This window comes from Vombatus ursinus, unplaced genomic scaffold (assembly GCF_900497805.2).
Source record: "Vombatus ursinus unplaced genomic scaffold, bare-nosed wombat genome assembly UNPS02014794.1, whole genome shotgun sequence".
NCBI classification, from domain to species: Eukaryota; Metazoa; Chordata; class Mammalia; order Diprotodontia; family Vombatidae; genus Vombatus; species Vombatus ursinus.
Window position 1 is genome coordinate 30,750,188 of NW_020954572.1, and position 14,765 is coordinate 30,764,952.

General features: G+C 40.0%; 1 protein-coding gene across 1 annotated transcript in view; it reads right to left on the reverse strand.

Annotated features, from left to right (window-relative positions):
* Positions 1–4,001, reverse strand: part of AVEN (apoptosis and caspase activation inhibitor) — a 161,892-nt gene extending 157,891 nt beyond the window's left edge. The window contains exons 1-4 of the mRNA XM_027869917.1: positions 3,921–4,001; positions 1,174–1,276; positions 793–1,108; positions 434–755 (exon numbers count right to left, since the gene is read on the reverse strand). Coding sequence (XP_027725718.1) covers positions 434–755; positions 793–1,108; positions 1,174–1,276; positions 3,921–4,001 — 822 coding nt within the window. The remainder of the gene's footprint in view (positions 1–433; positions 756–792; positions 1,109–1,173; positions 1,277–3,920) is intronic.
* Between the last annotated feature and the right edge of the window lie 10,764 nt (positions 4,002–14,765).

The following is a 14,765-nucleotide window of genomic DNA, read 5'->3' on the forward strand; positions in this document are numbered from 1 at the left end:
GATGCTCTCAGTGCACACATGCCCAGCTCCCAGAAATGCCCAACCCATCCCTACCCCTCCCGTCGCTGATCTATTGCTGCCTGCTGCCCCTCTCGGGGTGCGCGGCTCTTCCTTCACCCCACGAATCCAATCCCAGCCCATCCCTCTCCCGCCAGAGACCAGCAAACACGTGTTCTCACACACCCCCACTTCTACCATACGTCATATCTAAAGTCACACACACACAGACACACACACGCCCCATGCGCAGAGATTCCACGTGCAAACTCCCAAACTATCGGGTCCACGGGCATACCCACCCGGGCAGGGGGCGGGGGGAGGGGAGGGGAGAGGTCCACGTAGGCACTCGGGCTCGCGCATACATACATACATACACACACACACACACACACGCATGCACACATACACGCACGCACACAGGCTCCTCCCTCACCAGCTCACTGGGCCCCGCGCCCCGGCCTCGCTGCTCCCGGCGGCCGCCCCGCTGGGGCCTGTGCACCGCACCGCCGCCACCGCCTCCCCGGCCTCCCCGGCCCCCGCGGCTGCCCCGGCCTCGGCCTCGGCCTCGGCTTCGGTCCCAGCCGCCTCGGCCGCCGCCGCCGCCTCCGTCGCCGCCGCCTCTCGCAGCCGCGCCGGGCCCCGGCTCAGGCCCCGGACCCGGCCGATCACGGTCCCGCTCTGGCCGCCGCCACCCCCGTCCTCCCCGGGCCCCGCGTTCTGCCTGCATCTTGCCCCGCTGCCGCCGCAGCCCAGACCTGACGAAAGAGGGAGGCGGGAAGGGAGAGAGGACACAGCGGCCCGGCCCGCTCCGCTCCCAGCACCGCCTCCCTGTGACAGCGCGGCCTCCGCCGGAAACCGACCGGCCGCGTGCGGAGCCGGGAGCGGGGACGGGCCCGGGGTCCGCCCTCTAGTAACGCGGGCCGCGGGGTCAGCGGCCTAGGACGGGGGAGCCCGGAGCTGGGGGGAGGGGAGGGAAGGGGCAGCGCCGGAGGGCCCTCCTCCAGGGAGGGGGGTGTTGGCCCTTGGGGGTGGAGGTCAGTACCCCGGGGCACGGGTGGAGGGGGGCTGATACACCTGCCCCTGGGCCCCCTCCACCCCTTCCCCTTCCCTCAGATTAGGAGGGGGAGAGACAGGTGTGGGTTCACAGGCAGGGCCTGAGGGTGTCATGCCAACCGGGGACAGAGGAAAGTAGGAGACAGAAAGGAGGACAAGGAGGGGGAGAGGTGGGCGAAGAAGCACCAGTGGGTGGGGAGGCGAGGGGTGAAAAGGTCAGGAACTGTCAGGGAGTCCTCAGAAGAGCACTAAGGGGCAAAGCAATGCGTGATGTGGTTGCTTTGGAGATGCACCAGTTGTAACTGGGTGGTATCCTCTCTTTCTTTCCGTTTTCCTTTAACTTTTCAGAATGTTATAACTGTTCACAGCTCTAGCAGGGCAATTTTTCCTCCATTCTTTCCTTTCTTTCTATTCATTGCCTCATGGATTCAGACACTACCTTCTCACCTCTTCTAGAGCTGAGACCCTAGAGGCTAATAATTAGTACATTGTTGTTTTTGTTCAGTCCTGTTGGACTCTTCCTAACCCTATTTGAGGGTTTTATTCGAAAAGATACTGGAGGGATTTGTGATTCCTTCTCCAGCTCATTTTACAGATGAGGAAACTGAGATAAACTGGGTTAATCTGAGCTCAGATCTTCTTGACTCCAGGCCTAGCCCTATCCACTGTACCACCTAACTGCCCCATTTATACCAACCTCCCCATTTTACAGATGAGGAAACTTGAGACCCAGGAACGTTAAAATGACTTGGAAAAGGCCACACAACAGAGGTGGAATTTGAACCCAGTGCATCTACCTCTAAGTCTAGGCAGTGAATGAATGAAATTAAAAGTATTACTTAGTTATGTGCAGAAGAGTACTGTGATAACTGCTGGGAAAAGGAAAATAAATCTGGTCCCCTGTTAACACTGTACAAAGCTGCCTCCCCTTTTCCCTCTTTGCTGTCTATATATTAGACCTGTCACTAGCACTTAGGAATAAATTGTTTTTCCTTAAATGAGGCTCTCAAGTTCCAAATCCAAAGGATTTTTGTACATTTCCCCAAAACTCATATAAAGAGACCACCAAAAATGAGAAAAAGACATTTCCTAGAGCTAGTGTTCCCTAGAACATTGGCCCTAGAATTGCACCCTTAAGGACTAAGGAGCTTTAGTTTGGTTCCACCTAAGGACGTTAGAAGAGGCTTTATGACATAGTAGCCCTAAACTTTTCTAGAGGTGTCAGTAATAATTCTCCTTATTTTCCTTTTATTATATTTCACCCTCCAAAATAAGGCCTTTTCCATGCTTTCAGCTCCTACTGTCTACAAAATTGGGACAGCTAGGTAGTGCATCAGGTAGAGTACTGGGCCTGGAGTCAAGAAGACTTATCTTTCTGAGTTCAAATCTGGCCTCAAACATTTACTAGCTATGTGACCCTGAACAAGTCATTTAACTCTGCCTTAGTTTCCTCATTTTCAAAATGAACTGGAGAAAAAAATGGCAAACTACTACAGTATCCAGAGAGATACTTCCAGAGATAGTGGAAAATCCCAAATGAGGTCATGACTGAACAACAGCAACATCTACAAAACTACAATAACTTTTTTTCCAATGGCTTCAGGACTCTCACTTCAATTTACTTAAACTGTTACTCCTGAGACCTACTGATATTTTTAATTAGTTTTAAGGGATTCTGCTTAATGTTTTCTTGATTTTGTCTTTTTATTGACTGCTTTTCTTACTGGTCAATTCCAGATTGCTGCCGCTTTCCCAGATATTTTTGTAGCATTCCATCATCACAATTGCTAGGATTTATCAACTCCTGCTTCCTCTTTCCATCAAACTTGATATTTATCTTTTTCTACTTCATGACACTTGGGGGAGTTATTGTGGTTTGACTTGGTGGGAAAAATAAGTAGTTATTTGAGCTAATGTCCAGAAAATGCAATTTCTGCACACAAAAACATTAACAAAAGACAAAGTGGGCATCATTTTGGCGGCTTATAAGCACAAAATTAATATCCATACGGGGAGGGAGATAACAACCCTGAGGTATCAATCAGCAACCTGAACAGCTGCTGCTTTTCCCCTAGCCAATGTGTCAACTGTTTCTGGTTTTACCTAACAAAAAAGCCCTTCCTTTACTGGTTGCAGGGCCTTGTGAAAGAATTAGGTCTCATTAGGATTAGGGTATTGTGTCCTCTGGTGAACTGAACAGGCCCATTAGGTACTCTTTTTTTGTTTTGTTTTGGCTAGGCAGTGCAGTTAAGTGACTTGCCCAGGGTCACACAGTTAATAAGTGTCAAGTGTCTGAGGCCGGATTTGAACTCAGGTCCTCCTGACTCCAGGGCTAGTGCTTTATCCACTGTGCCACCTAGCTGCCCCCAATCAGGTACTCTTAAAGCATTTATAAAGCACCTACATTATTCAAGAAACATTTTTGTGCCAGAAATTCTGATAGGTTCTGAGAATTCAAAGAGAAAAGTAAACTACTGCCAGCTGTCAAGGAACTGGCACACTTTTAGGGAGAAACAGTACATACACAGGTATATACAAAGTAAGGGTAAAGTTATTTGGAGAGAGAACACAACCATCTGGATGGAGCATGGGGATCAAGAAAGGCTTCATGTAGAAGGCAGCACACAAACTAAAAGTCTTAAAAGGGTTCTAGGGTCAGCTAGGTGGCACAGTGGATAGAGCACTGGGCATAGAGTCAGGAGAACCTGAGTTCAAATCCAACCTCAGACAATGACCCTGGGCAATTCACTTAGCCGTGTTTGCCTCAGTTTCCTTATCTGTAAAATGAGCTGGAGAAGGAAATGGCAAACTCCTCCAGTATCTTTGCCAAGAAAACCCCAAATGGAGTCACAAAGAGTTGGACACGCCTGAACAGCAACAACAGAGTCAGTGGTGAGGAAGGTGTACTTTCCAGACATGAGGAACAGCCAGTACAAAGGCTCAGACATTATAGTGTATAAGGAACAGTAGGAAGGTCAATCTGATTGGATTGTAAAGTGCATGAAGAGGAGTGTAGAGGGAAAAGAAGAGGGAGTCCAGGACAGAACCTTGGTGTAGTTCCACACTTGGAGAGTGATAGGGAGCAAAGGAGACTGAGAAGGAGCAGTCACATGCATAGGAGGAGACCCAGGAAAGGAGAGTGTCCAAGAGGAGAGGAAAAATAAGTCAAGTGCTGAGAATTTTGACTGAGAAAGAGAGGAGATATTTGATGATAGCTTGAGGGGATGGTAGGATCTAATGAAGGTTTTGTTGAGGATGGGTATGTATATAAATGACGGATTTTTAGATTCAGAGAGAGTTTGGGGGGGAAATGCAATTATGGAAGTGTCTTATGGAGAAAAATGGAAGAAATAGGATCAAGGGTTCACCTACAGAAGTCAGCATTGGCCAAGAGAAGTGTCATCACATCAGAGACTGGAGTAAAGGAGGAGATGAATTTTACAGGTGGAGATTTTGGGGAATATCAAGGATTTGTGAGATGCAGAGAAGGAAGGAATAATGATAACTACTAATTTGTATAGTTCTTTATGGTTTACAAAGCACTTTTCCATATACTTTCTCATTTGATCATCACAACAACCTTTTGAAGTAAATAATATTATCCTCATTCTACAAATGGCAGAGATTAAATGATTTGACAGTAAGTCACTTAGATAGTAAACTGACAAAGGATTCAAACTCAATCTTCTTGAATCCAAGTTCAGTGCTCTGTCTGCTACACCACCTATCTTCTAAGAAAAGGGAGTTCACAGTCAATGTCCTCTATCTCATCTCTGGCTTGTCCACTGCCATCCACTGATATTCTTTCAAAATTAGGAGGAATCAAGGAGTATTGGGTAGACTTCTTAAGGTGAACTAAGGGGAAGATGTGAACAAAATGTGCACAGTATACACAAGCATGAATAAGCTGGGATCTTCATCATTGGAAGAAACATCCAGCTCTAGATCACAAGATTAGAGATCTAGACTTGGAAGAGACATCCAACACTTTCACTTTCCAGATGAAGAAACTAAGGTCCAGAGAGGCTATTGATTTGCTTACAGTCAGATGGGCATATGACAGAATTTGGGCCTACATCCTCTGACAGATCCATTTGAATAATCACCAAATAATTTCCGGGGGTTGGGAGAGGAGAGAATCAACATCTGGGAAATTAAGAAAGGCCTCATTTAGGAAGTTACACTTGAAATGAGTTTTGATGGTATCTAGGATGTCAAAAGGTTGAACTAAGGAGGTAGAGCTTTCTGAAAAAAGGAAAGCAGATACAAAAGAATGGGGACGGCAGACAGAATGTCATGTATGGAGAACAGTTAGTATACTAATTTATCTGGAACATAGAGTATGTGAGGAGAAATAATGAGAAGCCATTCTGGAAAGGTGGGTTGGAGCCAAATTGTGAAGGGCTTTAAATGTTATGCTAGATGTAGTAGTCAATAAACATTTATTAAAAATCTCCTGTGTGCCAGGTACAATGCTAAGCACTACAAATGCAAAGAAGGGCAAAAGTTAGTCCCTGCTCTAAAGGAGCTGACAGTCTCATGGGGAAAACAATATGAAAATTATATGCAAATATGCTGTGGGAAATTATCAATAGAGGAAATGCACTAGAATTAAGGGGAATCAGAAAAGGCTTCTCATGGAAAATGAGATTTTAGCTGGTACTTGGTGGAAGCCAAGAAGTAGATAGGAGGAGTGACAGCATTTTAGGAATGGGGGGGCGGGGAGATACAAGCAGTGAAAATGCCGAGAGTCAGCAGATGGAGGTTTTTGTGTGAGGAACAGCAGGGAAGCAAGTATCACTGAATTGAAAAGTTCATGGAGGGGAAGAATCTCTATTGCCTATCTCAATAAATTCCAAATGGATACATGACCTAGACTTAAAAGGTAAGCAAATTAGAAGAGAAGGGAAGGGGATGCGTTTCACAACTATGGATGGGAAAAGTTTTTTACCGAATAAGGAATAGAGATAATCTTAAAAATTAAATAGACAATTTTGATTACATAAAATTAAAAAGGTATTTCACAAATAAAATCAGTGCATTTAGAAGGGAAGCAGTTAACTGGGGAAAATCTTTGCAGCAAATTTCTCTGATAAAGTTCTGATATCCAAGATATGTAGAGAAATGATACAAATATATTGGAACAAGAGCCATTCCTCAATGGACAAGTAAAGTATATGAGCAGAAATTTCTCAAAGGAATAAAACCAAGCCATCAGCAAACATCTGAAAAAAAGCTCCAAATCTCTAATAATTGGAGAAATCCAAAATGAAACAAATCTGAGGTTCTACCTCATACCCGTCAGATCGACAAAAAGGAAATAATTGTTAGGGGAGCTTTGGGAGGACAGAACTGCTCCAACCATTCTGAAAAGCAATTTGGTGAACTTCTTTGAACATCTACATTATGCCCCTAGGAACCTCATCATCTTGCAAGATCAAATCAGCCTTGGTACTTAGACCTCATCAGTACTCTCTGTCTCTCTAACTGGAGGGCAAGGCGAAGAGTTCCTCCCAAAGCCTCCATTTAGGGGAGGATGCCAAAATCAGTCATTTCTTTATTTCCAACTGGGCTGCACTCCTTTGGACTTCCCCATCATTCCCCCATGCTAGGTCCCTTCACTGCCCTTTCCAGCTTACTTTTGTGTTATCTTCTCCAATTAGACTGTAAGCTCCTTGAGGACAGGAATTATCTTTTTAGTATTTATATCCTCAACACTTAGCATAGTGTTTGACACATGTTCAGTTATTTTTCAGTCATGTCCAACTCTTCATGACACTATTTGGGGGTTTTCTTGGATTGCCATTTCCTCCTCCAGCTCATTTTACAGATGAAGAACTAAGGCAAAATGACTTGCCCAGGGTCACACAGCTAGTAAATGTCAAGAGGCCAGATTTGAACTCAGGAAAATGAGTCTTCCTGACTCCAGGCCTGACACAATGGGCACTTAATGTTTATTGACTATACGTAAAAAAGTCACTGCATCCCAGTTCAACCTAGTGATACTACTGTCTACAAAGAGTTCAAAGACAGAAGGAAAAAACAAATGTACAAAAATACAGTAGCATTTTTTTGTTGAATTAGAGAACTGGAATCAAAGTGGGTGCCCATCAATTGGAGAATGCCTGAACAAAGTATGGTTTATCAATGAAATAGAATAGTATTGCACTATTAGAAATGACAAAGGGGATAGATTCAGAGAAAACTGGGAAAATTTGTATAAACTGAGGCCAGGGTAATGAGAAGAACCAACAGAACCTTTTATACAGTGATCACAATAATGTAAAGAAAAACAATTGTGGAAGACTTAAGAACTCTGATCAATTAAATGACCAATTGTGATTCCAGCAGACTGATGATAAAGAATGCTTCTCAACTCTTGACAGAGAAACGATAGGCTAATGGTAAAAAATAAGACATTTTTTCTGCTTGACCCTGTGTGAATCTGTTTTGCTTAACTATACTTATTTGTTAGATGGTAGAACTTTTATTTTGGGGATAGAGAATAAGGAGAATTAAGGATAATAAAAAAAGAAAGAGAATATCAATGAAACATTTAAAAAAACAAAAGAGCAGAGGAACTTCAGAAGGGGATATAGATAAGCAAAGTAGTATTGCTACTATCGCGTTAATATGTTCGTTTTCAAAGTATATATCAAGCTATACAAAAAAGACAGCTTCATATAATCCTTTTTTTTCTGTTCTTTATACGTGGAAATGTTGAAGTTTATAAAGTTCATAACTTCAACAAAAAAGAAAATTAAAAAACTATTGCCTACCAAGTAAAGTTCATACTCCTTTGCCTAGCACTTATGGCCTTCCACAATCTGGTGCCATTCTTCCTTTTCAGCCTTTTTTGTATTACTTCCCTCCAAATACTGTGCTTTAAACATATATATCTAATCTCTGCCCTAACTCCTACCCCCAAACATGTCCAGCCCCTGTGCCTTTGCTCATGCTTCCTATTCCTGAAACTTCTTCCATTTTCCTGTTCACCTATTGAATTTTTAGCTATTCTATAAAGTCTAATTCAAATGCTACTTTGTCCATAAAAACCTTTCCTGTCTATAACAACCTTAACAAACCTCACACAAACTTTTATTTTGCACTTCTTTGCACTTACACATTATGGTGTTTTATATAGTTAATCCTGTTTGTAGCTTATTCTCCTATAAGGGAGACTGTAAGCTCTCTGAGCACAAGGACTGACTTACCTCTTCTTTCTATCTTCACTAGTACCTAATATGGTGGCCTATATAGAGCAGAAATTAAATGTCTGGAGAACATTGTTGAATGAAGTACCCTTAGGACTTTCTGAAGTTCAAAAGCCCTTCCTCAAGCTCCCAAGATCATTCCCAGCCATAACCTCTGCTTTACTTTTTCCCAACTATAAAGAATTTTGTAATGATACAAATACTTGTTTTGTTTTTCTCATGGTTGTTTTTGGAACTTGAGATAATGATGATAAAATAATATGTGACTCCTTAAGATGAGTTTTCTTTGGAAAAACAAAGAACTATTTCTCATCCTCTCACTCTTGAGATCACCTTGCCACTAGATTGACTTTCCATCATAAATTGTGACTTTTTAAAAAGAAAGATGCCTTCTAATAGCTCGTTACATTTTTTTCCCTGAATACTACATCCTTTTCTCCAGGCTGTCTAACCTCCTTGCCATATATACACATGATCGCCTCTGTCCTTCCCCCAATCCTTTACCCATCTTACAAAGATTGTTGCAAAGGCAACATCAATATCAAATTAGATAGATGAAGCATTTATTAAGTGTTTATTGTGTGTCAAATGTTATGCTAAGCATTGGATGGAAATGCAAACAAAGCAAGACAGGATATAAGTTCCGTGAGAGAGATTCTAGTGAAAGAGAAAGGTGAGGATGAAACTGGAGGAAAGGTGAAAGAAAAAACCACTACATATGTGATTTCATTTGCTGCAGTGCAGCCTTTTGAAGCAAACTGTTGACTCTGAAAAATGGAAAATGGGTAAAAATAAAAATAGTGACTGATTGTTACTATTTCTTAAAGGAATTTATTAACTTTCAGGCCTACAACATCCTGCCCTCTTACTATTTATTTTCCCTCAAATCCTTTAAAACTCTGCCTGAAATCCATCTTTGCAAAATACATAGAACACTCTGAAGCTATAAAGTAACATATAAATATATGCTACTTTCTACAGATTCAATATCTCTTCTACTGCTTTCTAATGTTTTGTGAGGAGATACTGCTTATTATTATCTGACATCTTTGGCCTCTCTAATGTTTCATCAATAAACATTCTAAACCATGGTTACCCTTGGTGGCTATATCTCTTTATTTGGCAAAGAAGCCAAGTATTTAGTGACTAAAATAGTTTATTTTGGCCTCCTCATTTTGGTGAATTTTGTATCCATAAAATTTTAAGAAATAGTAATAATCAGTCAGTATATTTACATATGTCTTTTTCACATTTTCAGAATCAACAGTGTTTGAACTGGTTGCAGTGGAGCTACTGTAATGTATATGTATATGTACATATATATTCTCATCTTTATCCTTCTCTAATTTGATGTTGATTTTGACTTTTGCCGTACCTCATGGGTAATGTGACTACACATAACCACTGATAGGAAAATGACCCACATCAGTAACCAATCATTTCCTGTCTGTTAAGATACATAGATTTCATTTTAGTCAGTTTAGTGATATTATTCAGTGTTTAGCAGGTTCAATAAGTATCTCCCAACTCTTTTTGAAAAAATTATTCGTGATATACAGGGATGAGGTTTCTGAGTGGTTTACCAGTCTTTGGCCTCTGTTTCTTAATTCTAAATTATATTTACCAATATATACTTTTCCCCCATTCTCCCCCTGTGCTAACTAAGACATCTAAGGCACCAAGTATCAAGATATAAATGAATTTGGTTTAAAGAATCTTGTCAAGTCCTTCATAGAATTTATTTGCTCCTCTGCAATAGGTATTGATATACAAATGATCAATTACTTCACAGTAGCTTTTTTACTTATGCTCGTCATGAATACTGTCAGTTAAAATTACTAAATGTACCATTAAATTATATTTTTATTTACCTTTGGCTACAAGGCGAAACCAAGTCTATGAATTATTTTATTTGCTTTTCCAAGGAGAATCCACGATCTATCTTTCCAACTCACTGCAGCTGCTCAGGGTACTACAGCGAGCAATGCAAGGCACCAACTGGCATGTTAAGTTTAAGCTAGGGCATCTCATTCAACTGGGTATACACTAATGCACCCGGCCATCTCTCAGCCTTTAGCTACCACCTCACTTCCAAATGAGTAGGTAGAATCTGGGGACAAATAAATACCAGAAATAAGTCATAACTAATTTGACTTATGCTCATATTTGGGCCACTAAGTGGCTTGGATAGTCAATCTCACTTCTATTTTCAGCATATGCCTAAAGAACTCAGCAAATAAGATAAAATGCAAATGTACAGAAGTAAAACATAACAGCACCTACATCTGAGTAGCACAAATAGTTCTGGCTGCTTCTAGTAAAATCTAAATTTTCAATTTTCCCCACTCTTTTCTGTTATGAATGTTTACTCTCACAAGGAAAGGAGAGACAATGGTACTCAAAGGCCTTCGTAAAAAAGTTCTAGCGATACTTCTTAATATCAAAGTCAAAGGGGAAAAAGGAAACTTTCTCACCAAGTTCCAGTTTACCAAACCTCCTTTTGTGGCTGGTGGCAGTCACTGACCATATTTTCAGATCAGTAGCCAGGCCAAACCTATTGTCCAGCACTACAGCCATTAGTCTGCTCCTTCCTTCTCTGAGTCCCTCCCCATGTGTTGCTGGTTCTTGAGTTACTCAGTTGCCCAGAAACAAGTCTACCACTTGATAATCCCATGAGCTTACCTTGAGAATTTTCCTACTTCTTACAGCTACCCACATGGTCAGATACAGAGCTACTTCCATGTCATAGTCAAATCCTGAGATTATACTCCACTCCACACTTCCATCTCTCTTTAGTGCCTAAATATTCAGATAATTGCCACAGAAAACAATCACCCACTGCTCAGAAGCAGGCTTTTTGTACAAGTTACTTTAGATTAACAATTAAAATGAGGGTAACTGACCTATAAGATCACTTATAACACTAAGATGAAAAGATGACATCTCCCTAAAACCCAATAAATCAAAAACATTTAACCTTTTTTGCAAGGAGAGCCTATTTCTCATTTCCCAGAAGACCTGAAATTACTGGAGGGAAGGAGCATATAATGATAATAAAGAATGTAAAAATCTTGAGGGTAGGAACAGTTTTGTTTCCCCACTAGTCAACCCTGTAGCACCTAGTACAATGCCATGCATTCTATGAGCTGTCTATACTGCCCCCTAGCAAAAGTATTTCCAAGGGACAAAGTTGCGTGGGAATGACTTTGACCCTTCCTCTTCCTATAGGCACTCAGACAGTTTTCAGGCTGATTCCTGATAGCTATAAGCCAATCTCAGACTGTTAATGGTTCTTGGTATTTGAAGAGGGTAAGGATGAAAATTATTGGCAATTTTTTCTCATGTTTCTCTCTTTTTTAAAAAACAAATGTTTTATTGGGGTTTTCTTTTCTTCTAGAAATGTCTTTACAGTATTTTTATTGTATAAACTGTCCTCCTGCTTCTGCTCACTACATTCTGCATCAGTTCAGACAAGTCTTCCCAGGTTTCTCTGAAACTATCCCTTTTATCATTTCTTATAGCACAGTAGTAATCTGTTATATTCATAGACCATAACTTGTTCAGGCTTTCTTTAATTGATGGGCACCCTCTCACCTTTTCTGTACAGTCATTATCCAATTACTCCCTTCACCCTCAAGAGAACTTTCTCTGATGGCTACAGATAAACAAAACAAACTGACATATTGGCTAAGTCTAGCAATATATCTCTTATTTCACAGTTAAAATCTGCCACCTCTCAGTATGGAAGAGAAAAGCATGCTTCATAGGCAGTTCCTCTGAAATCAAGATTAGCCATTGCATTAATCAATTCTGATCTTTCTTTTTCTAGTATTTTTAAGCTTTTTTACATTGCTATCATTTCCGAGTAAACCTGCCCCATAGAACGCTTCTTTGTAGCAAAGTCTAGTTAAGTTAAACAACCCCCAAAATGGTAAAGTTGTACTATATGTGCTTCATTGGACATCTATAATCTACCACATTATGGCAAGAGGTGAGAATCATGCTTCTCTTTCAGTCCTCTAAAGTCTAGATTGGACATGGCATTGATCAGAGTCCTGATGTCTCAGTGTTGTTTTCTTTTATATTATTATAGCCATCATGTAAATGTTTTCTTAGTTCTACTTATTTTGTTTTGCATTAGTTCATACAAGGCTTTCTAAATTTCTCTGAAATCTTCATCTTTGTATTTTCTTATTGTACAATAATATTGTTAAATTGAGAAACCATAATTGGTTTGGTGGTTCCCCAATAAATGGGTACCCACTTTGCTTTTGGTTCTTTGTTACCACAAACAATGCTGGCATAAATATTTTTAATAGATAGGAGCTTTCTCCTTATCTTTGACTTCCTTGGGGTATATGCCAATTTTTCAAAATTTTTATTTTTATTTTGTTTTTAAATCTCTCTATTCCTCCATTAAGCAAATTTATAAATAAATGAATATATTTGTGCATAGTCTGGCAAGACAAATTACTCAGTTAGTCAGGTCCAAAGATGTTCATCTGCATTTTAAGTTCTCCATTTCTCAATAAGAAGGTTCTAAAGTGTTTCAAAGTTAGTCTTCTCTGATGTTGTTACTATTGTATAGATTGTTCACCCAGTTCTGCTTCCTTCACTCTGTACCAGTTCATGAAGGTCTTTCCAGTTTGCTCTGAAATTTCCATTTCATCATCTCATGGCACAATAATATTCTATTATATTCTTATGCCATTTAGCCATTCCCCAATAGGAGGATACCATACAGATACACTTAGTTCCAATTGTTGGCTACCATGAAAAGAGTGGCTAAAAATACTTTTGTACAAATAAATCCTTTCCCTTATTCTTTGATTTCTCTAGGGTATATATGTTTAATAGTGGTATTACTAAGTCAAAGGCTAAAGACACTTTCATAACTTTCTGGGCACAGTTCTGAATTGCTTTGCAGAATGGGTGAGCCAATTCACAGTTCCAGCAATAGGGCATGAGTGTACCTATTTTTCTATAGCTCTTGTTATCTTTGCCAATCTGATAGATGTGAGACCTTTGAGGGATCTCAAAGTTGCTTTCATTCCCATTTCTCCAATTATTGATTTGGAGCATTTTTTCATTTTTTCACATTGATAGCTTGGATTTCTTCCTTTGAAAACTGCCAATTCATATTTCTTGACCATTTGTTCATTGGTAAATGAGTCTTAGTCATAAATTTGAATCAGTTCTTTATATATCTTGGAAATGATGACCTTATCAGATAGAATTGCTGAAAATATTTTTTCCTAGTTACCTGTTGCCCTTCTCATTTTTACCACATTAGATTTGTTTGTGCAAAACCATTTTAATATAATCAAAATTGTTCATTATATCTGGTTTTATTATATCCTTTATGTTTATCTTATCTTTCCTCTCAATTTGTTTAGTCATGAACTTTTCCCCTATCCATAGAGATGAAAGACAATATCTTTCTTGCCCCTCTAATTTGCTTATGATGTTACTTTGTGCATCTAGACCACATATCCATTTAGAATTTATCTTAGTATGTGATATGAGGTATTAGTCTGAATCTAATTTTCCATCAGACTGTTTCCCAGTTTTCCAATGAGCCCTTCCTTCCTCCAGTGGGCATCTTAAATATACTGCTGTGTTTGTTTGTTTCTGTATGTTGTGTACCTAATTTGTTCTACCCAATCAACCTCACTTTTTTTAATCAGTATCAAATTGTTTTAATGCTTACTGTTTTGTAGTACTATATGAGTACTGCTTTGTAGTATTATTTGTCATTGATAGACCCCCTCCTTCCTACTTAATTCACTATTACTGTTGACATTCTTGACCTTTTGTTCCTCCAGATGAATTTTATTTTTATTTTTTCTAGATCTATAAAATATTCATTTGGTATAGCACTAAGTAAATTAATTTATGTAGTATTGCCATTTTTATTATATTGGCTCAACTGACCCATGTTCAATTTTGCTTCCATCTCCCTCTTTAAAAATAAGCAGGTAGGGGCAGCAAGGTGGTGCAGTGGATAGAGCACCGGCCCTGAAGTCAGGAGGACCTGAATTCAAATCCGGCCTCAGACCAAACACTTGACATTTACCTGGGCAAGTCACTTAACCCCAGTTGCCTAAAAAAAAAAAAAATAAGCAGGTAGAAAAAAAGGAGTTCAATTGACACTTGTGATTTTATAAGTGAAACAGTCAGTTTCCTTTCTGTTGCAACTCTTCTCCTTAAACCACCCCAAATCTCAGGTTTTTACTTTTTTCCTTTTCCCAATCCCCCTCTATTTTCTTGTTGAGTTTAATGTATTTCTATATCAAAATCTGTGTTCACTTTTCCTTTATCTGAATTAGATGGAAGTGAGGTTCACAGGATGCCTGTGCTTTACCTCTTCTTCCATAACTATATACTTTTCATTTTGTATACCTCTATGATACAATAGTAATTTCCCTCTCCTCCCCAATATAGTTCATGTTACTACCATTTTTGTCTTTTTCTAAGACCATTAGATCTTTTTATCTT